The sequence below is a fragment of the Ranitomeya imitator genome, chromosome 4 (assembly GCF_032444005.1).
Source record: "Ranitomeya imitator isolate aRanImi1 chromosome 4, aRanImi1.pri, whole genome shotgun sequence".
NCBI lineage: Eukaryota > Metazoa > Chordata > Amphibia > Anura > Dendrobatidae > Ranitomeya > Ranitomeya imitator.
The window spans coordinates 188962651-188989313 of record NC_091285.1 but is presented as its reverse complement, the minus strand read 5'-3'; the positions used below and the strand labels follow the sequence as shown (position 1 = coordinate 188989313).

The window sequence follows — 26663 nt, the reverse complement described above, 5'->3', positions numbered from 1 at the left end:
GTTCAGAATCGCCCGATCTAACAAAAAAAAGGATTAACCTGATCGCTAAATGGCGTAGCGAGAAAAAAATTCAAAACACCAGAATTACGTTTTTTTGGTCGCCGCGACATTGCATTAAAATGCAATAACAGGCGATCAAAAGAACGTATCTGCACCAAAATAGTATCATTAAAAATGCCAGCTCGGCACACAAAAAATAACCCTCACCTGACCCCAGATCATGAAAAATGGAGACGCTACGGATATCGGAAAATGGCACAATTTTTTTTTTTTAGCAAAGTTTGGAATTTTTTTTCACCACTTAGATAAAAGAGAACCTAGACATGTTAGGTGTCCATGAACTCGTAATGACCTGGAGAATCATAATGGCAGGTCAGTTTTAGCATTTAGTGAACCTAGCAAACAAGCCAAACAAAAAAAAAGTGTGGGATTGCACTTTTTTTGCAATTTCACCGCACTTGGAATTTTTTTCCCGTTTTCTAGTACACGACATGCTAAAACCAATGATGTCGTTCAAAAGTACAACTTGTTTCACAAAAAAATAAGCCCTCACATGGTTATATTGATGGAAACATAAAAAAAGTTATGGCTCTGGGAAGGAGGGGAGCGAAAAACGAACACGGAAAAAGGAAAATCCCAAGGTCATGAAGGGGTTAAACCTCGTGACCTTAAACCATTGCAACGTTTTCTAGGATTCACCAATTACTATAGAAAATTTATAAAGGTTTTTCCATGAATCGCATATATATAAATAGTATGGAGGGCACCATAGAAATATAAAAATATAGACAATGGGATCGATCCCACAGCGTACAAAAACAGTAAACCAATACGCAAAGAGAAACGAATACGCTGATAGGGAGATCACCAAACAATTACAAAATATGGCTTTTATTAGAAAAGTGCACACAGAAAAACAGTACAATAGAACCACTTAAAAAACACATACATGAAAACAATGCCCTGTAGATAGTAAGAACTCCCCCTCCTCCCCCCATCCAAACTGAACACTCCCGCTGATCTGGCAAAAGGTACAACCCAGGAAGGTATACATGCAGGTGCTGAGTGCATAAACACTAAACTGAAGCTCCTATCCCCAATATGCAGTAATCTAACATGAAGCGGTCAAACACATACCACCTGAGAGTCCGACGGACTAGTGAAATGTAAATAACCCTATCTCACACTGATAGTATAATGTCTGCTGCCTGCACACATAAAAAATGAACAGTGAGCATGACCAAGTATACTCTTTCTGCCCCTGACGAAGCTACCTGTGTGTAGCGATACGCGTTGGGCTTCGGCCCCCCTCCTCTCTCCTGACTGACACCCTGGCTTCAGCTCCGTCACACCTCCTGGCTGCCTGCGGCTCTGCAGCACCTGTGTAACGTATATACCCTCTGTATCTCTTATTGTGTCTCCCACTTGCTCTGATTTAGACATTGGTCGTGCTCACTGTTCATTATTTATGTGTGCAGGTAGCAGACATTATACTATCAGTGTGAGATAGGGTTATTTACATTTCACTAGTCCGTCGGACTCTCAGGTGGTATGTGTTTGACCGCTTCATGTTAGATTACTGCATATTGGGGATAGGAGCTTTAGTTTAGTGTTTATGCACTCAGCACCTGCATGTATACCTTCCTGGGTTGTACCTTTTGCCAGATCAGCGGGAGTGTTCAGTTTGGATGGGGGGAGGAGGGGGAGTTCTTACTATCTACAGGGCATTGTTTTCATGTATGTGTTTTTTAAGTGGTTTTATTGTACTGTTTTTCTGTGTGCACTTTTCTAATAAAAGCCATATTTTGTAATTGTTTGGTGATCTCCCTATCAGCGTATTCGTTTCTCTTTGCGTATTGGTTTTTGCATGAATCGTTAACAGATTTCCCGCTTTGATGCATGGCTCCGGCGGTGAGCCCACATCAAAGCCGGGACATGTCAGCTGTTTTGAACAGCTGACATGTGCCCGCAATAGCGGTGGGTGAAATCGTGATTCACTCGCCGCTATTAACTAGTTAAATGCCGCTGTCAAATGCTGGCAGCGGCATTTAACTGGCGCTTCCAGCCATCCGGCCGGAAATGAGCGCATCATTGACCTCCGTCACATGATCTGGGGTCAGCGATGCATCAGAATGGTAACCATAGAGGTCCTTTAGACCTCTATGGTTACTCATGCCCCCAGATCATGAAAAATGGAGACGCTACGGATATCGGAAAATGGCACAATTTTTTTTAGCAAAGTTTGGAATTTTTTTTCACCACTTAGATAAAAGAGAACCTAGACATGTTAGGTGTCTATGAACTCATAATGACCTGGAGAATGATAATGGCAGGTCAGTTTTAGCATTTAGTGAATCTAGCAAACAAGCCAAACAAAAAAAAAGTTGAATCACAAGTTGAATCACAAGTTGAATCACATGCTAAAACCAATGATGTTGTTCAAAAGTACAACATGTTTCCCAAAAAATAAGCCCTCACATGGCCATATTGACAGAAACATAAAAAAAGTTATGGCTCTGGGAAGGAGGGAAGCGAAAAACGAACACGGAAAAATGGAAAATCCCAAGGTCATGAAGGGGTTAAACCTTCTGATCTCACACATAAGGGACGCATCTTAAAAGTTTGGTCACCAGATGCTATTGGAGCCTTTAGTAAATTGAAAGAGTGTTTCATGTTTGCTCATATTTTAATCCAACCTGATGTCCAGAAACCATATATCATGGATGTGGATGCCTCTGAAGTCAGGGTAGGGGCTGTTTTGTATCAAGGTTCCAAAACTGTGGGCCATGTGCGTTTTTCTCTAGGAAATTTTCATCTTCTGAGAGAAATTATGTTGGGAATCGCGTGCTGCTCGGCTTTCAAATTAGCTTTTGAAGAATGGAGACATTGTTTGGAGGGAGCTATTCATCAGGTCACTGTTGTGACAGATCATAAAATTGTAACGTATATAGAATCTGCTAAACATTTAACCCTAAGACAGGCCAGATTGTCCTTATTTGTAATATAATTCGGCTCTGCATATGTTGAAGTGTCGTATGAGCAATGTCAGGGGGTGACATGGTTTCAGTTTTAAGGTTCATGTCACGATTCCACCACTCATGTTTTCCTAGGGACGATGTGAATTACAACTCTGCAGCCCTATGGGATCAAGGGCTGGCTGAGCTGTCAGGATTATGAGTGACATCTGAGGCTGAGGTGTGAGTATTGTTATTGACAGCTCAGCTGTCTTATCTGGCTGAGTCTGTGTGATCTCCTCCAGGTGTCATCTATTCTGGGTGATTACAGGGCTATTTATCACCCTGACAATTGTCAGACCTTTGCCAATTGTAGCTTTGCTCAAGTGTGTCTGCTCTATGCTCTGAGTTGGATCCTGATCTCTGTTGTTGACCTTAGATTTACCTTTTGACCATCCATTTGACTTACCCCTTTGTCTTGATCTGCTACCTTCCTGATTCTCTGACCTTGGACTGTTACCTGTCTATGCTTTTGCCTTTTCCCTTTGTCTATCACAAGCCCTCTTGGTACTGACCCTGGACCTCTTGAGTATTCTGCCTCATTCAGTAGTGACTAGCCTCGCAGTTGAAAGATGACATAATTCCATTAATTTCAGCATATACCTTAAAGGGAATCTGCCAGCAGGATTTGACTACCTCATCTGAGAGCAGCATAATTTCAGAAAAGAAATCCTGTTTAAAGTGATGTATCATTTAGTTTACTGAGTGCAGTCGTTATGACACAGATTTTTCAGATTTATCAATGTGGCAGAGCTGACAAAGCTGCTTCTGCCCACACCAGGCTTTCTGTGTGCATAACTATAGACTGTGAGGTGCTTATTACAGGGGTAGGGGGCAATGTCAGACTTGGAAGCCCATGCCTACGATTCATAACCATGTTAATCGCCAAGTGATTAAAGCTTCAGTCTATGGAAACACCACTTCCATCTATGGAAACATGACATGTGATACAAGGTTGAATTCAGTGTTTTAACTTCTACCTCATGCTGTCTTCAGATTACATAGCAAAAACTTGCTGACAGATTCAGTTTAACATGTTGATTCGGAAGATGGCAAAAGTCACAGAAGTAGCATGGTAACCGAATTGTCTCAACACCCTCTTTCCATTATTTTCAAACTTTTTAGTTCCTGATCTTAAGATGAGGTGTCCTCTTTCTTTCTTTCTTGTTCAAGTGTATCCATTCATACTAAACATTTCTATTATGTTAATTGTCCACAAGCCATCCATCAAACTTTGAAAAAAAACCATAAGAACATAATACAAAATCTTCATTTGGTAGTACCGAGTTCAGATTCCTTGGGATGATGTCTTGCTTCTGCCGGCACTTCAATTTGAGGAAAGCACTATCCTCCACGTTATCTACAGATTTTCCATGATCAGGTCTTTTGGTCGACAGTTGGGTTGATGTGATCACAAATCATTTTTCTGCCTAAGTGTTGCTTCTGCTGGAGCTGTGGAGTGGATGAAAGTGCAATTCATTGTGTATTCTGGAGCTGCTCCAATATCAAGCCCTCCTGGTCCAGAGTTGAGATTATTTTCATGACTATTGGTTGTCATCTGCCGAACAATAAGCCTTTTCTATTTTACACTATTCTCAGCACTTTGAGATAATGTAAGTCCCTTCTCTGACACATTTTTTAAATGTTGCTAAAGCCTGTGTCTCAGTCCACTGAGGCGTTTCAATCCCACAATGTTAATGCAGTATTTTGGGAGAATAAATGAGAGTATGAAAATGGTAATCTGCCATAACATGGATCCAATAGATTGAATACCCTTATAAACAGTAAAAAAAAAAAAACTGTCAGAAAACGATCATTCAGCCAGAGCAGTGTTTCTCAACTCCAGTCCTCAAGACCCCACAACAGGTCATGTTTTCAGGATTTCCTTAGTATTGCATAGGCGATGGAATTAATGCTTGAGCAGGTGATGAAATTATCACATGTGCAATACTAAGGAAATCCTGAAAACATGACCTGTTGTGGGGTCTTGAGGACCGGAGTTGAGAAACACTGCTCTGGCTGAATAATCGTTTTCTGACAGTTTTTTTTTTTTTACACTTTATAAGGAGATTCAATCTATTGGATCCATGTTATGGCAGATTACCATTTCCAGAGGCTACAGTATCTCACCTGACTTTCCCCAATTTTAGATATGAGAAAGCAACTGTCAGACTCATCTGGCAGTGGCTTATCTACTGAGAATACAAAAGGATTGATTCATGAAATTCAGCAGGCCAAATCATTCTCTCTCCTGACATGATCAGTCAAGGGAGAGTCGAGAAGCCCCCATCCACATTAGACTGTCATTCAATCCATTCGATATTGGCAAATTCAGCTAGATGTAATGTAATGTGCATGGGGGCCTTGAGTTTATCTGTTCTTTCCAATACCAAGAGTGTTCTTTCATACAAACATAGAAAGAGAATAGCACCTGTCTTATAATTTTACTAAACCCCTTCATGACCTTGGGATTTTTCGTTTTTCCGTGTTCGTTTTTCACTCCCCTCCTTCCCAGAGACATAACTTTTTCATTTTTCCGTCAATTTGGCCATGTGAGAGCTTATTTTTTGCGGGATGAGTTGTACTTTTGAATGACATCATTGGTTTTAGCATGTCGTGTACTAGAAAACGGGAAAAAAAATCCAAGTGCGGTGAAATTGCAAGAAAAGTGCAATCCCACACTTGTTTTTTGTTTGGCTTTTTTGCTAGGTTCAACCTGCCATTATGATTCTCCAGGTCAGTACGAGTTCATAGACACCTAACATGACTAGATTATTTTTTACCTAAGTGGTGAAAAAAAATTCCAAACTTTGCTAAAAAAAAAAAAAATTGTGCCATTTTCCGATACTCGTAGCGTCTCCATTTTTCATGATCTGGGGTCGGTTGAGGGCTTACTTTTTGCGTGCCGAGATGATGTTTTTAATGATTGCATTTTGGTGCAGATATGTTCTTTTGATCGCCCGTTATTGCATTTTAATGCAATGTCGTGGCGACCAAAAAAACATAATTCTGGCGTTTTGAATTTTTTTCTCGCTACGCCGTTTGGCGATCAGGTTAATACTTTTTTTAATTGATAGATCGGGCGATTCTGAATGCGGCGATACCAAATATGTGTAAATTTGATTTTTTTTTAATTGATTTATTTTGATTGGGGCGAAAGGGGGGTGATTTAAACTATTATATTTTTTTTATTTTTTTAACATTTTTTTAACTTTTTTTTTTCACTTTTGCCATGCTTCAATAGCCTCCATGGGAGGCTAGAAGCTGGCACAACTCGATTGGCTCTGCTACATAGCAGCAATCTTATGTTCGCTGCTATGTAGCAGAAAATCAGGTGTGCTGTGAGCGCCGACCACAGGGTGGCGCTCACAGCTGCCGGCGATCAGTAAACATAGAGGTCTCAAGGACCTCTATGGTTACAATGGAGATGCATCGCCGACCCCCGATCATGTGACGGGGGTCGCCGATGCCGTCATTTCCAGCCGCCCGGCCGGATGCGGTAGTTAAATGCCGCTGTCAGCGTTTGACAGCGGCATTTAACTAGTTAATAGGCGCGGGCAGATCGCGATTCTGCCCGCGCCTATTACGGGCACATGTCAGCTGTTCAAAACAGCTGACATGTCCCGGCTTTGATGCGGGCTCCGGCGGTGAGCCCGCATCAAAGCTTCTGACCTCGGACGTACTATCCCGTCCGAGGTCAGAAAGGGGTTAATATAGGTAGTGCTCCCCTTTTCTTCTCCTCTCCCTTTGCTCCTTTTTTCTTTCTTCTTTACTTCCTTTCTTCACCTTTATCCTAATTTCATAATTTACTAAATTAATTCCTCCATAGGACGCCCAATTGATGGCTTAGGTCACTGTTATTTGCTAATACTAAATTTTTTTTCTGATTACCTTTAGTTATCCATCATGGGTCACCTTATGCATTGACAACACGAGTGTGTGATATAATTTATCTGTTCTAGCCCTTAAAACATGTCATTTTTACCCATACTTAAGAGATAATATATACGTGTGTATCCTTGACTGTCTTGAAAATATAATACAGAATAACAATTTAAATGCAAAATGAAAAATAAAATAATGAAATGACTGCTGTATAAGGACTCTGTAACAGGAGACCACATGGTATTGCAGATTTTCTATCAGTGCTCATGATACATACTTTATTTAACAATATTTAATTAATGGTCTAATGGATTGTTCTATCAGGGTGGAACCATTAATTTAAATCTCCAGCACTGCTTCCCAACTGATGACATAATTGCCAGTGTTGGAAGACGCCTCGCCTGTGGTGAGCAGCCCACTGCCGAAAAGAGCTTGCCTCCATGAAGCAACCATTTTAATTATAACTGTCAGTCTTAGTGATTGCTATCACTGAGGCAGCCAGTATGGAAGTAAAGGAGTACCCTTCCTTGTGGTCTTCCAATTATTATTAATATTGTTATCACAAGAATCAAAACGCAACCAATGGTCATCCTTTGTGACTCTTTCCACCTATGGTACAATCTTAAATGGAATCTGTCAGCAGGGTTTTGCTATGTAATCTGAGTGCTATATGAGGTAGGGGGTAAAACACAGAATTCAACTATGTGTCACTTATTGGGCTATGTGCTGTTGTCTACTTGCATTGAAGGTTTTATCACCAGGACATTATCATTGTTATGTCTGATGTGCATGTGACTGCTAGTCCAACTGCGCCCCTTCTGTAATAAGCATCTCACTCACCGTCAATAGACTGTGAACATATAGAGCCTGGTGTGGGCTTTCTCAACTGTGCTGCATTGCTAAATATAGAGCCTGGTGTGGGCGGGGTTAGCTTTCTCAGCTCAGCTGCAGTACTAAATCTAAGACCTGTGATTGTGTCAGAACCGCTGCTCCCAGTTATCTAAGTGATACATCGTTGGATTCAGGTTCTCTTTGCCTGCATTATACAACTTTCAGATGAGGTCGCAAAAAACTACTGAAAGACTCCCTTTAAATGTATGGCATTGGGATGGTAAAATAATTTACTGGCAGAAATATGAAACTATTATGTCTGGGTGCAGGGTGGTGTCACACACAGAATTTTTTTATAGAATGCCACTGTAGAAATTGATACAATTTTATAAGCCTAGGTATAAAGTGGATTCAACACGAACGAGTAGTATAACTTATTTCTATATTTCTCCAATTCCATTAGAATCTTTTTTTCTTGGGCTCAAAAAACTGCGTCATAAATGTGATGTGTATGAAACTAATATTAACGTCTTAGCACAGATGCAGTATGTGTCGTTGTTAAATCCCTTTTGCAGATAAAAATACTATTCTAGATTGTAATAAATGGCAGATTTCCTTGTCTTCTCCCTTAAAAAGTGTCACGGTCATTTCATGATCACAAAGGAGCAATACGGCAAGCAGATATCTTGAAAGCTGTGAGGAATTGATACAGAACTTATATTAAAAAAGTTGCCCAACTTTTCATCATATAATGAGTAAATTGCATTTGCTTAAAGGGGAATAGCCCTTTAAGTGGCACATCAATGGCGATTTATATGCTACCTATGGTTTGTAAGGAGGTAATCCAAATCGCTTAACGGCTGCCATTAATGGATGTTACCTATGAAATGAAAACCCATCTGTTACACCAATACATATTTTGTAAGTAAGGACAAAAATTTATATTAAATTGTATTGTACCTGGAAATGTAGAGTAAAGGTTACAGCATAGGGATACAGACTTTATGTTCTTTATATCCAGTACAATACCGTCCTCTGCTGTGTGTGCAGGTGGACGGAGGCAGAAGTGGGCCGCCACACTGTGGGCTTTTCTGTGCAGTCACCAGATGCATCTAATGTCTATATTACATTAATGGTGATTTAATGAGAAGGGCTGACTAATGGAACACAGGTAGGCAGTAATTAGACATGACTTTGCTCTGGCACATGAGAGCTGTGCAAAGAAACCAGACTGGCAGTACCTACAGGGTACAATTGCCATCTCAGGCAAAGCAGTCACACTTACATTAGGAACAGGGGAGATTTATATTTTTGCTTTGCGTTGATGTCAAATATAAACACAAATAAGACATCGCACATAAAGAATGAAAATAATTTCATCGGGAGCGAACTGTCTCGTTTTTGCGTGTAATTTGTATGTATGAGATTTGGCTTATGTGAAAAATAAGAAGGATTTACTGTTCAATAACAAGTGACGAGGATTGCGGAGTGTATATCATGTAACAAAATATATTTATACATGTCATCACCATAATGAAGATTTCTAAATAAATAATCTCACAGTGAAAGATGGTGATGGAATACACGAGAAATCAATAATTCATAAATAGATGGAGAGATGATAGATAGAGTTGAGCGACCTTGACCTTTTTAGAGTCGAGCCGGGTTTTGCGAAACCCGACTATGTCCAAAGTCGGGTCGAGTGAAATCGGCCGATTATGACGTAAAGTCGGGATCGACCGAAACACGAAACCCAATGCAAGTCAATGGGGCAGCATAGTCGGCAGTGAGTGGGGGCCAGGAAAACACCTAGAGTGGCCATTTTAATGTCAAAACCATCCATTCTTCTTAATGAAGCTTGTCAAGCGTAATTTACCTTATAATAATTGGAAGGCATTTGAAATTGGGGGTCATTTGGCTAAAGTTGTGGGGGGTAGGGCTGGTTCAAGTAATTAGTGGGCCCAGGAAATCTGGACCACGTCACGGCAGTGGAGCAGGGAGAGGTAAGTATTTCAACTTTGCAAGTGCTGTGAACCTGAGCAAGCAGGGGGGGCCCACTCGTTGGCATTGGCACTGGCACAGGGCCCCTCAAAGTACAGCGGTGTGTTTGCACGGCGGGGGCGCCTCCCACCGGCAGCAACACTTTTGCGTACTATGAGAGGCCCTGTGCCAGTGACGTCGCCAACTAGTATTCCTCCCCCCACCTGATGAAGGAACCTGCACTTTCATCTGCACCTTCCTCTTTGTCCCCGTGTAAGGTGGTATGGTATGCGGGAAGAGCAACCTGACTTTCAGCAGGGTCACAATGTTGTTGTGTAGCGTGCACGGGGAATGTTGCGTTATGGGTCAATGTACCAGCAGACTCATCTATCACTGGCTGGGCAATGGGCACGATGAAGTGGAAACACAGATATAGGCCCAAAGAAGAAAGTGGGCTAAATGCAGTTCAAAATTGGTAACACAGGAATAACCAGGGGGCATTGCAGTGGAGGACAACTGGAATGAGAGGCTGACACAGAGAGTAGGGCCAAATCAGTAAGTAGTCGAAATGCAGTTCAAAATTGGCAACCGTAGTAAACAGGCGGCACAGCTTTGTTCAGTGGAGGAGAACAGCAAGGAGTGGCAGACACCGATAGTAGGCCCCAAACCAACTAGTACGCCAAATGCAGTTGTTCCATTTAACCACAATTTAATGAGAGCCTGAAGATAGAAGCTCAGGAAAGGCAACCTGGGGAACACCTTGGAGTGTAACACACCATCTCTCTCCACCCCATACCCATTTTGTATGGCCTAATGCAGTGTACTTTTCTACAACTACTAAACGAGAGTCGGAAGACCGAAGCAATGGCAAGGAAACCTGGGGAACACCTTAGAGTGTAACACACCCTCTCTCTACACCCCATACCCAATTTGAAGGCCTAATGCAGTGTAGTTTCCAAGAACTACTAAACGAGAGCCGGAAGATCGAAGCTCAGGAAAGGCAACCTGGGGAACACCTTGGAGTGTAACACACCCTCTCGCTACACCCCATACCCAATTTGAAGGCCTAATGCAGCGTAGTTTCCAACAACTACTAAACGAGAGCCGGAAGATCGAAGCTCAGGAAAGGCAACCTGGGGAACACCTTGGAGTGGAACACACCATCTCTCTACACCCCATACCCAATTTGAAGGCCTAATGCAGAGTAGTTTCCAAGAACTACTAAACGAGAGCCGGAAGATCGAAGCTCAGGAAAGGCAACCTGGGGAACACCTTGGAGTGTAACACAACGTCTCTCTACACGACGGAAGGGCTGATTCTTAGGAAGGAAGGCTGTTGGAAATAAGCATTGCGCGTCCGAGGGTGATTATATTCTTATTAGGTATATACTCACCCTCGGACGCGCCCTGCTTCTTTATTTGGAATGAATGTTTATTTGCAATGTGGTGTTGACTTTCTCTATTATTTTGGTAATTAATGATTTTATTATTTTCATTATTTTGCATCTTCTCGGCAATAATATAAAGAAGACGCGACAGGACAACACTCGGTGGATGCCATATGTGTGTTTTCAATTTAAAAAAACTTTCAGTTAACTACTTGCAGGAGAAAGTAATTGTAGCTGGTGGCCATTTTTAGTACTGTACCAGATTAGAGTTGTGTGTTTGTTTTTAATGTTAAAATGTCTGCATTTGATATCTCACCAGTATTTTCTTTTTTATAAGCAAAATACTTATTTTTATATTTTCTGATGTTGGTTCCAGGGGTACACGGCCAGCAGTGCCCTGGTCAGTGTAGTAGTAGTTGAAAGAATGGACCGCAGACAGGCATCGAAGGCCTAAAATAATAACACATGGCTGTAGGCAATTTTAAATTGGTTCCAGGGGTACACGGACAGCAGTGGTGTGGTCAGTGGAGGCCTAGTGGAAGGAGTGACCGCAGACAGGCATCGAAGGCCTAAAATAATAACACATGGCTGTAGGCAATTTTAAATTGGTTCCAGGGGTACACGGACAGCAGTGGTGTGGTCAGTGGAGGCCTAGTGGAAGGAGTGACCGCAGACAGGCATCGAAGGCCTAAAATAATAACACATGGCTGTAGGCAATTTTAAATTGGTTCCAGGGGTACACGGGCAGCAGTGACCTGGTCAGTGTAGTAGTAGTTGAAAGAATGGACCGCAGACAGGCATCGAAGGCCTAAAATAAAAAAATTGGGCTGGCTGTAGGCAATTTTAAATTGGTTCCAGGGGTACACGGGCAGCAGTGACCTGGTCAGTGTAGTAGTAGTTGAAAGAATGGACCGCAGACAGGCATCGAAGGCCTAAAATAAAAAAATTGGGCTGGCTGTAGGCAATTTTAAATTGGTTCCAGGGGTACACGGGCAGCAGTGGTGTGGTCAGTGGAGGCCTAGTGGAAGGAGTGACCGCAGACAGGCATCGAAGGCCTAACATAACAAACTTGGGCTGGCTGTAGGCACTTTTAAATTGGTTCCAGGGGTACACGGGCAGCAGTGGTCTGGTCAGTGGAAGTCTAGTGGAAGGAGTGACCGCAGACAGGCATCGAAGGCCTAAAATAATAACACATGGCTGTAGGCAATTTTAAATTGGTTCCAGGGGTACACGGACAGCAGTGGTGTGGTCAGTGGAGGCCTAGTGGAAGGAGTGACCGCAGACAGGCATCGAAGGCCTAAAATAATAACACATGGCTGTAGGCAATTTTAAATTGGTTCCAGGGGTACACGGGCAGCAGTGGTGTGGTCAGTGGAGGCCTAGTGGAAGGAGTGACCGCAGACAGGCATCGAAGGCCTAAAATAATAACACATGGCTGTAGGCAATTTTAAATTGGTTCCAGGGGTACACGGGCAGCAGTGACCTGGTCAGTGTAGTAGTAGTTGAAAGAATGGACCGCAGACAGGCATCGAAGGCCTAAAATAAAAAAATTGGGCTGGCTGTAGGCAATTTTAAATTGGTTCCAGGGGTACACGGGCAGCAGTGACCTGGTCAGTGTAGTAGTAGTTGAAAGAATGGACCGCAGACAGGCATCGAAGGCCTAAAATAAAAAAATTGGGCTGGCTGTAGGCAATTTTAAATTGGTTCCAGGGGTACACGGGCAGCAGTGACCTGGTCAGTGTAGTAGTAGTTGAAAGAATGGACCGCAGACAGGCATCGAAGGCCTAAAATAAAAAAATTGGGCTGGCTGTAGGCAATTTTAAATTGGTTCCAGGGGTACACGGGCAGCAGTGACCTGGTCAGTGTAGTAGTAGTTGAAAGAATGGACCGCAGACAGGCATCGAAGGCCTAAAATAAAAAAATTGGGCTGGCTGTAGGCAATTTTAAATTGGTTCCAGGGGTACACGGGCAGCAGTGGTGTGGTCAGTGGAGGCCTAGTGGAAGGAGTGACCGCAGACAGGCATCGAAGGCCTAAAATAATAACACATGGCTGTAGGCACTTTTAAATTGGTTCCAGGGGTACACGGGCAGCAGTGGTCTGGTCAGTGGAAGTCTAGTGGAAGGAGTGACCGCAGACAGGCTTCGAAGGCCTAACATAACAAAATTGGGCTGGCTGTAGGCACTTTAAATTGGTTCCAGGGGTACATGGGCAGCAGTGTATGGTCAGTGGAAGTCTAGTGGAAGGAGTGACGGCAGACAGTCTTCGAAGGCCTAACATAACAAAATTGGGCTGACTGTAGGCACTTTTAAATTGGTTCCAGGGTAACACGGCCAGCAGTGGCCTGGTCAGTGTAGTAGTTGTAGAAAGAAGGGACCGCAGACAGGCTTCGAAGGCCTAACATAACAAAAATGTCAAAACAATGGTATTGTCAGTGCCAGGCATTGAAGGATGTCAGCGGCTAGACTACACATTGGTGAAGCTGTGAGAGATAATTTTGCTAGTGGTAGAGCACTGTTTGAGCTGGGGGGGGGAACTGTCTTGTGGCCGGCGGTACAGGCACAGGGCCCCTCATATTACAACGGTGTGTCTGACGTTGGGTGCGCACCACCACCGCCAGAGACACTTTATTGTACTATGAGGGACCCAGTGGCAGTGCCGTCGACCAAAAGCGGCCACACCCACCTCTTCAGACAAACAGCACTCTCAAGGGTCCAAGCGCAAAGTGGCGATAGCACGGCCCCGTGTGGGGAGTTTGGCCATTTCGTGAGGTGGAAACATGTCGTATGCTGGACAATCAGGTGAAGAAAATTACGAGATTGGAAAAGTCATTCAGAATAGTCCACAGGCAAGACCTTTTCATAGGAAAGCTAGGTGTCAGCCGGGCAGGGTGGGGCAAAAGATTTTGAAATCCAGTTGTGGTTCATTTTAATGAAGGTTAGATCATCTACATTTTGGGTAGCCAGACGAGTCCTTTTTTCTGTTAGTATTGAACCTGCAGCACTGAATACTCTTTCTGATAGGACACTAGCTGCCGGGCAAGCAAGCTCCTGCAATGCATATTCTGCCAATTCTGGCCAGGTGTCTAATTTGGATGCCCAGTAATCAAATGGGAATGACGGTTGAGGGAGAACGTCGATAAGGGATGAAAAATAGTTTGTAACCATACTGGACAAATGTTGTCTCCTGTCACTTTGAATTGATGCTGCAGTACCTGTCCTGTCTGCGGTCATAGAAAAATCACTCCACAACCTGGTCAGAAAACCCCTCTGTCCAACGCCACTTCTGATTTCTGCCCCTCTAACACCTCTGGTCTGCTGGCCCCTGGAGCTCGTGTGAGAACGATCACGGGCGCTGTGTGCAGGGAATGCCAGAAGCAAACGGTCAACAAGAGTTGATTGTTTTGTTGCTAATATTAGTTCCAAGTTCTCATGTGGCATAATATTTTGCAATTTGCCTTTATAGCGAGGATCAAGGAGGCAGGCCAACCAGTAATCGTCATCGTTCATCATTTTTGTAATGCGTGTGTCCCTTTTGAGGATACGCAAGGCATAATCCGCCATGTGGGCCAAAGTTCCCGTTGTCAAATCTGCGGTTGTGCTTGGTTGAGGGGCAGTTGCAGGCAAATCTACGTCACTTGTGTCCCTCAAAAAACCAGAACCCGGCCTTGCCACGCCACCAATTTCCCGTGCCCCCGGGAAAGCTTCCTCATTAAAAATATACTCATCCCCATCATCCTCCTCATCCTCCACCTCCTCTTCGCCCGGTACCTCGTCATGTACACTGCCCTGACCAGACAATCGCTGACTGTCATCAAGGCTTTCCTCTTCCTCTGGTGCAGACGCCTGATCCTTTATGTGCGTCAAACTTTGCATCAGCAGACGCATTAGGGGGATGCTCATGCTTATTATGGCGTTGTCTGCACTAACCAGCCGTGTGCATTCCTCAAAACACTGAAGGACTTGACACATGTCTTGAATCTTCGACCACTGCACACCTGACAACTCCATGTCTGCCATCCTACTGCCTGCCCGTGTATGTGTATCCTCCCACAAAAACATAACAGCCCGCCTCTGTTCGCACAGTCTCTGAAGCATGTGCAGTGTTGAGTTCCACCTTGTTGCAACGTCTATGATTAGGCGATGCTGGGGAAGGTTCAAAGAACGCTGATAGGTCTGCATACGGCTGGAGTGTACAGGCGAACGGCGGATATGTGCGCAAAGTCCACGCACTTTGAGGAGCAGGTCGGATAACCCCGGATAACTTTTCAGGAAGCACTGCACCACCAGGTTTAAGGTGTGAGCCAGGCAAGGAATGTGTTTCAGTTGGGAAAGGGAGATGGCAGCCATGAAATTCCTTCCGTTATCACTCACTACCTTGCCTGCCTCAAGATCTACAGTGCCCAGCCACGACTGCGTTTCTTGCTGCAAGAACTCGGACAGAACTTCCGCGGTGTGTCTATTGTCGCCCAAACACTTCATAGCCAATACAGCCTGCTGACGTATGCCAGTAGCTGCCCCATAATGGGAGACCTGGTGTGCAACAGTGGCAGGTGCGGATGGAGTGTTTGTGCGACTGCGGTCTGTGGACGAGCTCTTGCTTCTGCAGGAGGACGAGGAGGAGGAGGAGGAGGGGGTGCGAACGGCTACAGACAACTGTTTACTAGACCGTGGGCTAGGCAGAACTGTCCCAAACTTGCTGTCCCCTGTGGACCCTGAATCCACCACATTTACCCAGTGTGCCGTGATGGACACGTAACGTCCCTGGCCATGCCTACTGGTCCATGCATCTGTTGTCAGGTGCACCTTTGTGCTCACAGATTGCCTGAGTGCATGGACGATGCGCTCTTTAACATGCTGGTGGAGGGCTGGGATGGCTTTTCTGGAAAAAAAGTGTCGACTGGGTAGCTCGTAGCGTGGTACAGCGTAGTCCATCAGGTCTTTGAAAGCTTCGCTTTCAACTAACCGGTAGGGCATCATCTCTAACGAGATTAGTCTAGCTATGTGGGCGTTCAAACCCTGTGTACGCGGATGCGAGGCTAAGTATTTCCTTTTTCTAACCATAGTCTCATGTAGGGTGAGCTGGACTGGAGAGCTGGAGATCGTGGAACTAGCGGGGGTGCCGGTGGACATGGCAGACTGAGAGACGGTGGGAGATGGTATTGTTGCCGCCGGTGCCCTAGATGCAGTGTTTCCTACTACGAAACTGGTGATTCCCTGACCCTGACTGCTTTGGCCTGGCAAAGATACCTGCACAGATACAGCAGGTGGTGCGCTAAATGGTGGTCCTACACTGCCGGAAGGGATGTTGCGTTGATGACTAGCTTCATTGGCCGAGGGTGCAACAACCTTAAGGGACGTTTGGTAGTTAGTCCAAGCTTTCAAATGCATGGTGGTTAAATGTCTATGCATGCAACTAGTATTGAGACTTTTCAGATTCTGACCTCTGCTTAAGGAAGTAGAACATTTTTGACAGATGACTTTGCGCTGATCAATTGGATGTTGTTTAAAAAAATGCCAGACTGCACTCTTTCTAGCATCGGATACCTTTTCAGGCATTGCAGACTGAGCTTTAACCGGATGGCCACGCTGTCCTCCACCAGGTTTTGGCTTTGCCACGCGTTTTGGGCAAGATACGGGCCCGGCAGATGGAACCTGTGGCGATGTTGATGCCTGCTGCGGCCCCTCCTCCTCCTCTGCTTCAGAACTGCTGCCGCCTGCACCCTGTTCCCCCAATGGCTGCCAATCGGGGTCAAGAACTGGGTCATCTAATAACTCTTCTTGTACCTCCTGCGCAACTTCGTCTGTGTCACCGTGTCGTTCGGTGGTATAGCGTTCGTGATGGGGCAACATAGTCTCATCAGGGTCTGATTCTTGATCAGCACCCTGCGAGGGCAATGTTGTGGTCTGAGTCAAAGGACCAGCATAGTAGTCTGGCTGTGGCTGTGCGTCAGTGCACTCCATGTCAGATTCAATTTGTAATGGGCATGGACTGTTAACTGCTTCACTTTCTAAGCCAGGGACGGTATGTGTAAAGAGCTCCATGGAGTAACCCGTTGTGTCGCCTGCTGCATTCTTCTCTGTTGTTGTTTTTGCTGAAGAGGACAAGGAAGTGACTTGTCCCTGACCGTGAACATCCACTAACGACGCGCTGCTTTTACTTTTACCAGTTTCACGAGATGAGGCAAAAGAGCTAGAGGCTGAGTCAGCAAGATAAGCCAAAACTTGCTCTTGCTGCTCCGGCTTTAAAAGCGGTTTTCCTAATCCCAGAAAAGGGAGCGTTCGAGGCCTTGTGTAGCCGGACGACGAACCTGGCTCCACAGCTCCAGACTTAGGTGCAATATTTTTTCCCCCACGACCACCTGATGCTCCACCACTACCACTACCCTCATTACCAGCTGACAATGAACGCCCCCGGCCACGACCTCTTCCACTAGACTTCCTCATTGTTTTAAAAACGTAACCAAACTAACGTTATTTGTTGCAGTCACACAACTTACACGGTGAGCTATAACTTCTGTATGATTTAGCTACCCCTTTACAGGTTGGTGAGACCACAGCGAAAATCAGGCCCAATGTTACACACTCTTTTTTTGGTGGCTGCAAATTAGAGAGATGCCCCACACGCAGGACTGTCACTGAAGCACAAATGTTAATATTAATGTCACACTATTATTTTTTTTTTATTTTTATTTTTTTCAGGAACACTTTAGAAACCCCCCAAAAAAAAAAAAATAGATTTTTGCAGGGAGAATTTAGAAAACAAATGTAACAAACTATATGCTTTCTATGGGCCACTGAGTGAGAGATGACGCACACAGGAATCAGGAGTGGCACACAAGCCCAGAGGCCAATATTTTTCTACCAATGATTGATGGAGTTATTTTCTCTGGTAGATTTTGGAACCCAAATCAAGGAAAAAAAATGTAGGCTTTCTATGGACCACAATTGGAGAGAGAGAGAGAGAGAGATGGCACACCCAGGAGTCAAGACTGGCACACAAGCAGAAAGGCCAATATTAATCTCCCACTGTTTTTTTTGGTTGTTTTTTTTTTTTTTTTTTTCAGGGAGACTTTAGAAAAAAAAATAATAAAAAAAATATGATTTTATCAGGAAGAATTTAGAAACCAAATAAAATAAAATGATTTTTTCAGGGAGAATTTAGAAAACAAATAAAACCAAAAATAGGCGTTCTATGGCCCACTGACTGAGAGATGACGCACCCAGGAGTCAAGACTGGCACACAAGCAGAAAGGCCAATATTAATCTCCCACTGTTTTTTTTGGTTGTTTTTTTTTTTTTTTTTTTCAGGGAGACTTTAGAAAAAAAAATAATAAAAAAAATATGATTTTATCAGGAAGAATTTAGAAACCAAATAAAATAAAATGATTTTTTCAGGGAGAATTTAGAAAACAAATAAAACCAAAAATAGGCGTTCTATGGCCCACTGACTGAGAGATGACGCACCCAGGAGTCAAGACTGGCACACAAGCAGAAAGGCCAATATTAATCTCCCACTGTTTTTTTTGGTTGTTTTTTTTTTTTTTTTTTCAGGGAGACTTTAGAAAAAAAAATAATAAAAAAAATATGATTTTATCAGGAAGAATTTAGAAACCAAATAAAATAAAATGATTTTTTCAGGGAGAATTTATAAAACAAATAAAACCAAAAATAGGCGTTCTATGGCCCACTGACTGAGAGATGACGCACCCAGGAGTCAAGACTGGCACACAAGCAGAAAGGCCAATATTAATCTCCCACTGTTTTTTTTTTTTTTTTTCAGGGAGACTTTAGAAAAAAAAATAATAAAAAAAATATGATTTTATCAGGAAGAATTTAGAAACCAAATAAAATAAAATAATTTTTTCAGGGAGAATTTAGAAAACAAATAAAACCAAAAATAGGCGTTCTATGGCCCACTGACTGAGAGATGACGCACACAGGAGTCAGGAGTGGCACACAAACCCAGAGGCCAATATTTTTCTACCAATGATTGATGTAGTTATTTTCTCTGGTAGATTTTAGAACCCAAATCAAGGAAAAAAAATATAGGCTTTCTATGGACCACAATTGGAGAGAGAGAGAGAGAGAGAGAGAGAGAGAGAGAGAGAGAGAGAGATGGCACACCCAGGAGTCAAGACTGGCACACAAGCAGAAAGGCCAATATTAATCTCCCACTGTTTTTTTGGTTGTTTTTTTTTTTTTTTTTTTTCAGGGAGACTTTAGAAATAAAAATAATAAAAAAAATATGATTTTATCAGGAAGAATTTAGAAACCAAATAAAATAAAATGATTTTTTCAGGGAGAATTTAGAAAACAAATAAAACCAAAAATATGCGTTCTATGGCCCACTGACTGAGAGAGAGAGAGAGATGGAACGCTTAGTACTGGCACACAAGCCCAAAGGGCAATATTAATCTCCCTTTTTTTTTCCAGGGAGAATTTCTGAAACCCAAAAAAAAAATAAAATAGGCTTTCTATGGCCCACTATTTGTGAGAGAGATGGGACGCTCAGGACTGGCACAGATGGCACGCTCAGGACTGGCACAGAAGCCCAGAGGCCAATATTAATCTCCCTTTTTTTCTGGGAGAATTTATAAAACCAAAAAAATATTTAAATAGGCTTTCTATGGCCCACTATTTGTGAGAGAGATGGCACGCTCAGGACTGGCACAGATGGCACGCTCACAACTGGCACAGAAGCCCAGAGGCCAATATTAATCTCCCTTTTTTTCTGGGAGAATTTATAAAACCAAAAAAATATTTAAATAGGCTTTCTATGGCCCACTATTTGTGAGAGAGATGGCACGCTCAGGACTGGCACAGATGGCACGCTCACAACTGGCACACAAGCCCAGAGGCCAATATTAATCTCCCTTTTTTCAGGGAAAATTTATAAAACCAAAAAAAAAATTAAATAGGCTTTCTATGGCCCACTATTTGTGAGAGAGATGGCACGCTCAGGACTGGCACAGATGGCACGCTCACAACTGGCACACAAGCCCAGAGGCCAATATTAATCTCCCTTTTTTCAGGGAAAATTTATAAAACCAAAAAAAAAATTAAATAGGCTTTCTATGGCCCACTATTTGTGAGAGAGATGGGACGCTCAGGACTGGCACAGATGGCACGCTCAGGACTGGCACAGAAGCCCAGAGGCCAATATTAATCTCCCTTTTTTTCAGGGAGAATTTATAAAACCCAAAAAAAAATAAAATAGGCTTTCTATGGCCCACTATTTGTGAGAGAGATGGCACACTCAGGACTGGCACACAAGCCCAAAGGCCAATATTAATCTCCCACTGTATTTTTATCAGGGAGAATTTATACACCCCACAAAAAAAAATACAGAAAAATGAAAAGGCTTTCTATGGCCCACTATGTGAGAGAGATGGCACACACAGGGATGGCACTCTAGCAGAAATGCCAAATTGCCAATCTTAATCTCCCACCAAAAAAAAAAAAAAAAAAAAAACAGGGAATGTCCTACAATTACTATCTCCCTGCCTGCAGTAATCTCAGCCAGGTATGGCAGGCAGCTACTATCTCCCTGCCTGCAGTAATCTCAGCCAGGTATGGCAGGCAGCAATAAGGAGTGGACTGATGCACAAATGAAATAAAAAGTGTGGACAAACAAAAAAGATAGCTGTGCAGAAAGGAAGGAACAAGAGGATTTGTGCTTTGAAAAAAGCAGTTGGTTTGCACAGCGGCGTACACACAGCAATGCAGCTATCAGGGAGCCTTCTAGGGCAGCCCAATGAGCTACAGCGCTGAGGGGAAAAAAAAAAAAAAAAAAAATTCCACTGTCCCTGCACACCGAGGGTGGTGTTGGACAGTGCAAATCGCTGCAGCACAAGCGGTTTTGTGGTTAATGGACCCTGCCTAACGCTATCCCTGCTTCTGACAAAGCGGCAGCAACCTCTCCCTAAGCTCAGATCAGCAGCAGTAAGATGGCGGTCGGCGGGAACGCCTCTTTATAGCCCCTGTGACGTCGCAGACAGCAAGCCAATCACTGCAATGCCCTTCTCTAAGATGGTGGGGACCAGGACCTATGTCATCACGCTGCCCACACTCTGCGTTTACCTTCATTGGCTGAGAAATGGCGCTTTTCGCGTCATTGAAACGCGACTTTGGCGCGAAAGTCGCGTACCGCATGGCCGACCCCGCACAGGGGTCGGATCGGGTTTCATGAAACCCCGACTTAGCCAAAAGTCGGCGACTTTTGAAAATGTTCGACCCGTTTCGCTCAACCCTAATGATAGATAATGCAATGCATACATATACTGTATATGAGATAGATATAAAGACATAGATGTGAGCTAGATCTGAGACGTATAGATAGATATGGGACAGGTAGATAGAAGGATAGATAGATAAACATGGGACAGATAGATAAATAGATAGATAGATAGATAGATAGATAGATAGATAGATACTGTAGATATTGGACAGATAGATAAATAGTGTAATGCTGCGGTAGCACCGTATGCAGTGAAGAGGCAGTGACCCACAAAGTTCAAACACAAAAGTCTCTGTAATGTGTTACTTCACTTACTTCACACATAAAGGTGCATAGCATTATATAGTACACATCACAAAGTTCAATACACACACTTGCATTTTGTTTCACTGCCCGTTTCATAGCACTACACATCATATGGCTTTTAGATTGCAGTCCCTAAACATGCCGGACCCCTCCTTGTCCAGTATCCGTGGGGCGACCGCACGCCATATTACAGTCTCCAAACACAGCTTCACAGCCATACACAGCCCAGGATATCCTCTGGATAGCAGCTGGGCACCATTTCCACCTCCAGCACCTCTGTGCACAGGACTGTCCACATCTGACTCTTTCAAGCACAGGACATCCACCTCCGATTCACCCCATGCACAGGACTGTCCATATCAGAGACCAGTTACCATGGACAACTTGCATCGCTGTGTACACTGCGGGTGCCAGGCTTGTTCAGCTGCAATAGCTGCTAACTCTCCTGATCTGTGCTTCTTCACACTCACAGACAGCACTCTGTAGGCCTCTGCTCTGCACAACAGCACACACCAGACTGACACTGACATTGCACCTGACACCTGACCAACCCATACCCATTATTGCAGGGTTTTTAATAAACAAACCTGTGGCTTTCAACCACATGGAAAACCCGGACTGGAAATCTGTGACTGCCATGCACACCTATGGACTTCATTCGTCTCTATGCACAACCTGGGGAGAACACACAGCGACCCCTACCTGTGAGACGAGTCACTGCCTCACAATAGATAAGGGATAGATAGATAGATAGATAGATAGATAGATAGATAGATAGATAGATATGGGATAGATAGATACAGGTGCTCAAAAGTTTACATACCCCAGCAGAATTTTTGCTTTCTTGTCCTTTTTTTCAGAGAATATGAATAATAACACCAAAACTTTTTCTCCACTCATGGTTAGTCATTGTGTGAAGCCATTTATTGTCAAACTACTGTGTTTTCTATTTTTAAATCATAATGATAACCCAAAACATCCAAATGAGCCTGATCAAAAGTTCACATACCCCATTTCTTAACACCGTGTATTGTCCCCTCTAACATCAATGACAGCTTGAAGTCTTTTGTGGCAGTTGTGGTCTAGGTTCTTTATTTTCTCAGATGGTAAAGCTGCCCACTTTTCATGGCAAAAAGGCTCCAGTTCCTTTAAATTCCTGGTCTGTTTAGCATGAACTGCGCCCTTGAGATATCCCCAGAGTGGCTCAATAAGATTGAGATCAGGAGACTGAGATGGCCACTCCAGAATCTTCACTTTGTTTTGCTGTAGCCAATGACAGGTCGACTTGGCCTTGTGTTTTGTATCATTGTCATGTTGCAACATTCAAGTACGTCCCATGAGCAGCTTCTGGGCTGAAGTGTGCAAATTTGCAACCAGTGTTTGCTCATAATGTGCTGCATTCATATTTCCTTCAACTTTGACCAAGTTTCCTGTGCCCTTGTAGCTCACACATCCCCAAAACATCAGCAATCCACCTCCGGGCTTTACAGTAGGAATGTTGTTCCTTTCATCATAGGCCTTCTTGACCTTTCTCCAAATGTAACGTTCATGGTTGTGGCCAAAAAGTTCAATTTTGGTCTCATCACTCCAAATTACCTTGTTCCAGAAGTTTTGAGGCTGGCTTGTTTCTGTGCTGTTTTGCATATTTGTAGGCAAGATACTTTGTGGCATTTGCACATTAATGGCTTTCATCTCATGACTCAACCATGCAGACCAGTTTTCTTCAAGTGCCTCTTTATTGTACATCTTGAATCAGCCACACCGCCAGTTTTCAGAGAGTCCAGTGTTTCACTTGATGGTTTTTGTGGGTTTTTCCTGACAGTTGTGGAGGACATTTTTATTGGTCTACCTGACCGTGGTTTTGGTTTTACAGAGCCCCTGATTTTCCATTTGTTAATCACAGTTTGAACACTGCTGGCTGGCATCATCATTTCTTGGATATCTTTTTGCATCCCTTTCCTGTTTTATACAGTTCAACTACCTTTTCCCATAGATCCATTGACAATCCTTTTGCTTTCCCCATGACTCACAATGCAGAAAAGTCAGTGGCTGGATAAAAGATGCAAGAGTCTGTCTGGATCCCAGAAACTCACTCAGCTTTTACGTCCACACACTGATTACAAGCAAACACGTCACAGGTGAGGATGTTACCTTTAGTAGCCATTCAAACCCATTTTTGTCAACATCTGTGCATGTTATCATGCCAAAATCACCAGGGTATGTGAACATTTCATCATGGTCATTTAGATGTTTTGGGTTATCATTATGATTTAAAAATAGAAAACACAGTAGTTTGACAATAAATGGCTTTACCCAACCACTAACCCTGAGTGGAGAAAATGTTTTGGTGTTATTATTCATATTCTCTGAAAAAAGTACAAGAAAGCAAAAATTCTGCCTAGGTATGTAAACTTTTGAGCACAATCGTAGATAGATAGATAGATAGATATGGGATAGATAGATAGATAGATAGATAGATAGATAGATAGATAGATAGATAGATAGATAGATATGGGAATAGACAGATATGGGAATATATAGATAATAGATAGATAGTCAGAATCGAGGAAATATTAGTCACTAAAGCGTTTGGTTCTAGAATGTCATTAATAGTTAAGCAAATATGCGATCAATCATTACCTGGATAAAATAGGCCTACATCAAAGGTTGTAAATGGTGACTCCATTCAAAAAGTGACCTTGTTCTAAGACTATGACAGCGTTTGTGTAGGAACTTTACACCGAGTACAAATAAATGAGCCATCGCATATATTTGTTATTTCAAACATAATTATTCATTTGAGCTTTTTTTTCTTTCTTTGGGTGCTGCAGCGGTAGGCGCCCCTGAGGACGTGGCCCTATATGTTGGCGTAGTGGCCGTAGCGGTATTCCTAGTGCTGTTATTAGCAGTGATACTGGTGTGCTGGCGCAGGAAGGAAGGCCTAGATGCTGATGTGGCTGACTCCTCCATCCTAACAGCGGCATTCCAGCCTGTCAGTCTCAAACCTGGTAAAGCAGGTAAGAACTATTAAGAAAAGCTTCTACAAGAAATATGTGAATGGGCTTGTCCACCCGACAGTGCAGAATGTGCACACACCTATAAGATTCATCTCCGCTTGCCTGATCCGCTTGCCAACTCAGGGGTGGACAACCTATCTAAAGCGAATCTGGAACCAGACATCACATTAGAAACTGCATAGAATAGCAAATATATCTTTAGACCCAATGAGGTTAGTGTGTTAACTTTGAATATCCCTGTTAGAATAGCTGAAAAATCCTGATATTAAGATATGCATTTTATGATTCCAAATGTAGAAAGAAATATGTGAAATTTATGACCAATTGCGTGCAATCTCTGTCTACACAGTGTGGCTGACAGCTGCAGCTTCTACTGAGCAGTGTGAGATCGCAGCAGCAGGAAGGACAGTGAGGAGCGGTCAATCGGGCTAGGTGGGCAGAGATTGAGTTAAACTTTCATAAAGTGTTAAGCAGCCATTCTGATAAGGATCATAAATACAGCATCCTTATCAGATTGTAGAGATTGGGAGAAACCTATCAACAAACTGGAGCAGAGCGAGAAGCAGGCAGCCAGTCAGGTCTCTCTCTTTCATTTAAATTTGGCCTTTCAAACTGTTTTCTCTAGTATTTTAAAAAAATTTGGATCCAATACAAACTGAACTAAAACAGATGCGCAATGGAATCTGTTTCCCATAGACTTCAATGGCTTCAGTTGCTACCTGATTTTTTTGGCTATACAAAAAAGTTTAGTTGACTAAGATTTTTGATTCAGCTAAAAAGCAGATAGCAGCAAAATGTGTTTTATTACACTTCCGTTCCAATTCAAATTAATGGCTCCTGTAAAAGAATGTTTTATTTCTGTTCTTAGAGTCCCAAAAAAGGAACCAGAAGTAGAAAAAAATACTGGACATGTGAATATACATAATTCCTAGAACATACAACTCTGCTCAGTTCTTGTTCTTATCTAATATCGGTGTATTTGCTGAACGTGTAGCCACAACGTACAATGTGCAACTGAAGGCACAGGAATTGATACATCGCGCATTAACTCCTTATCTAATGGTGACATAGAAAACAGTCACATCATTTTTTTGCAGGATCTCCTATATGAGAAATGTGACAGTCACTGGTAAAGTGATGAGGGAAGATATGTTTCACTGAGGCTATTAGCTTCAGTGATTTGAAACCATAAAATTTCATCCAGCAAACTATGTGTTGAAAGGAATTAATAGGCCATTCTATGAGCTGGGTTTTTGTGGACAACCATAGAGCAGGTGGGAGGTTGTCCACCTTATCTCCACCCCAGGGTGTGGTGTGGGGTTTAAATAGTTGGCCTCCACAGGCATTCAGTGTTCCGTAGGCCTGGAGAGTGAATTTCCAGTGCTAGATGTCCTGATAAGGAATCTGAACCTGTGAATGTTGTTTTTTTTTTCCTAAGCAGGCGGGTCCCCGCAACCACATGGACTGTGCTGTATGTTTTGCTTTATTTTTTTCCCTAGGCCAGGAAGGCCTTGTTTTATTTTGTTATCTGCACTGCCTTATGCAGCACTCCTAACAAAAAAGTAAGAGTCTTAAAGAGAGACAGTGTTCCGTTGTCTACCGAGTGAGCCGATTTACCACACTAAGAATATATACAAGGAAGAAAGAAAGAGTAATGTAAGGAATTTTTGGTGCACCACTGTTTACAAAGCCAAAGGACGGTGGACAGATAAACTTGCTTTGCAGTTCCTTTTTTCCTGCATTCAACGTCATTCTCTTCATTTCTTTAGCATGCTGCTAATTTAGGTATTACATCTAGTACAGCCTTCTCCTTGCTCACTTTTTACAGTGTATGGTCCCATCGGCATCAGCAAGTAGTGGTTATGGTGTACACGTTCTCTCTATAAATAAATTCTCCATCTGATCAACATTACAGAGAACAGGATTTCTGGGAAAAGAGTAGATAAATCCTCCCTTTGTTGGAGCCTACAACAGCTGCAGGCTTAAATAAATACAAGTATTCCCCA

The 26663-nt window shown here is 43.0% G+C and overlaps 1 protein-coding gene across 2 annotated transcripts in view; it reads left to right on the top strand.

Annotated features, from left to right (window-relative positions):
- The window catches only part of UNC5A (unc-5 netrin receptor A), a 635513-nt gene that overhangs the window by 523145 nt on the left and 85705 nt on the right, over positions 1-26663 (top strand). For both annotated transcript variants that reach the window (XM_069764183.1, XM_069764184.1), the window contains one exon: positions 24472-24657. In XM_069764183.1, the coding sequence (XP_069620284.1) occupies positions 24472-24657 (186 nt within the window). The remainder of the gene's footprint in view (positions 1-24471; positions 24658-26663) is intronic.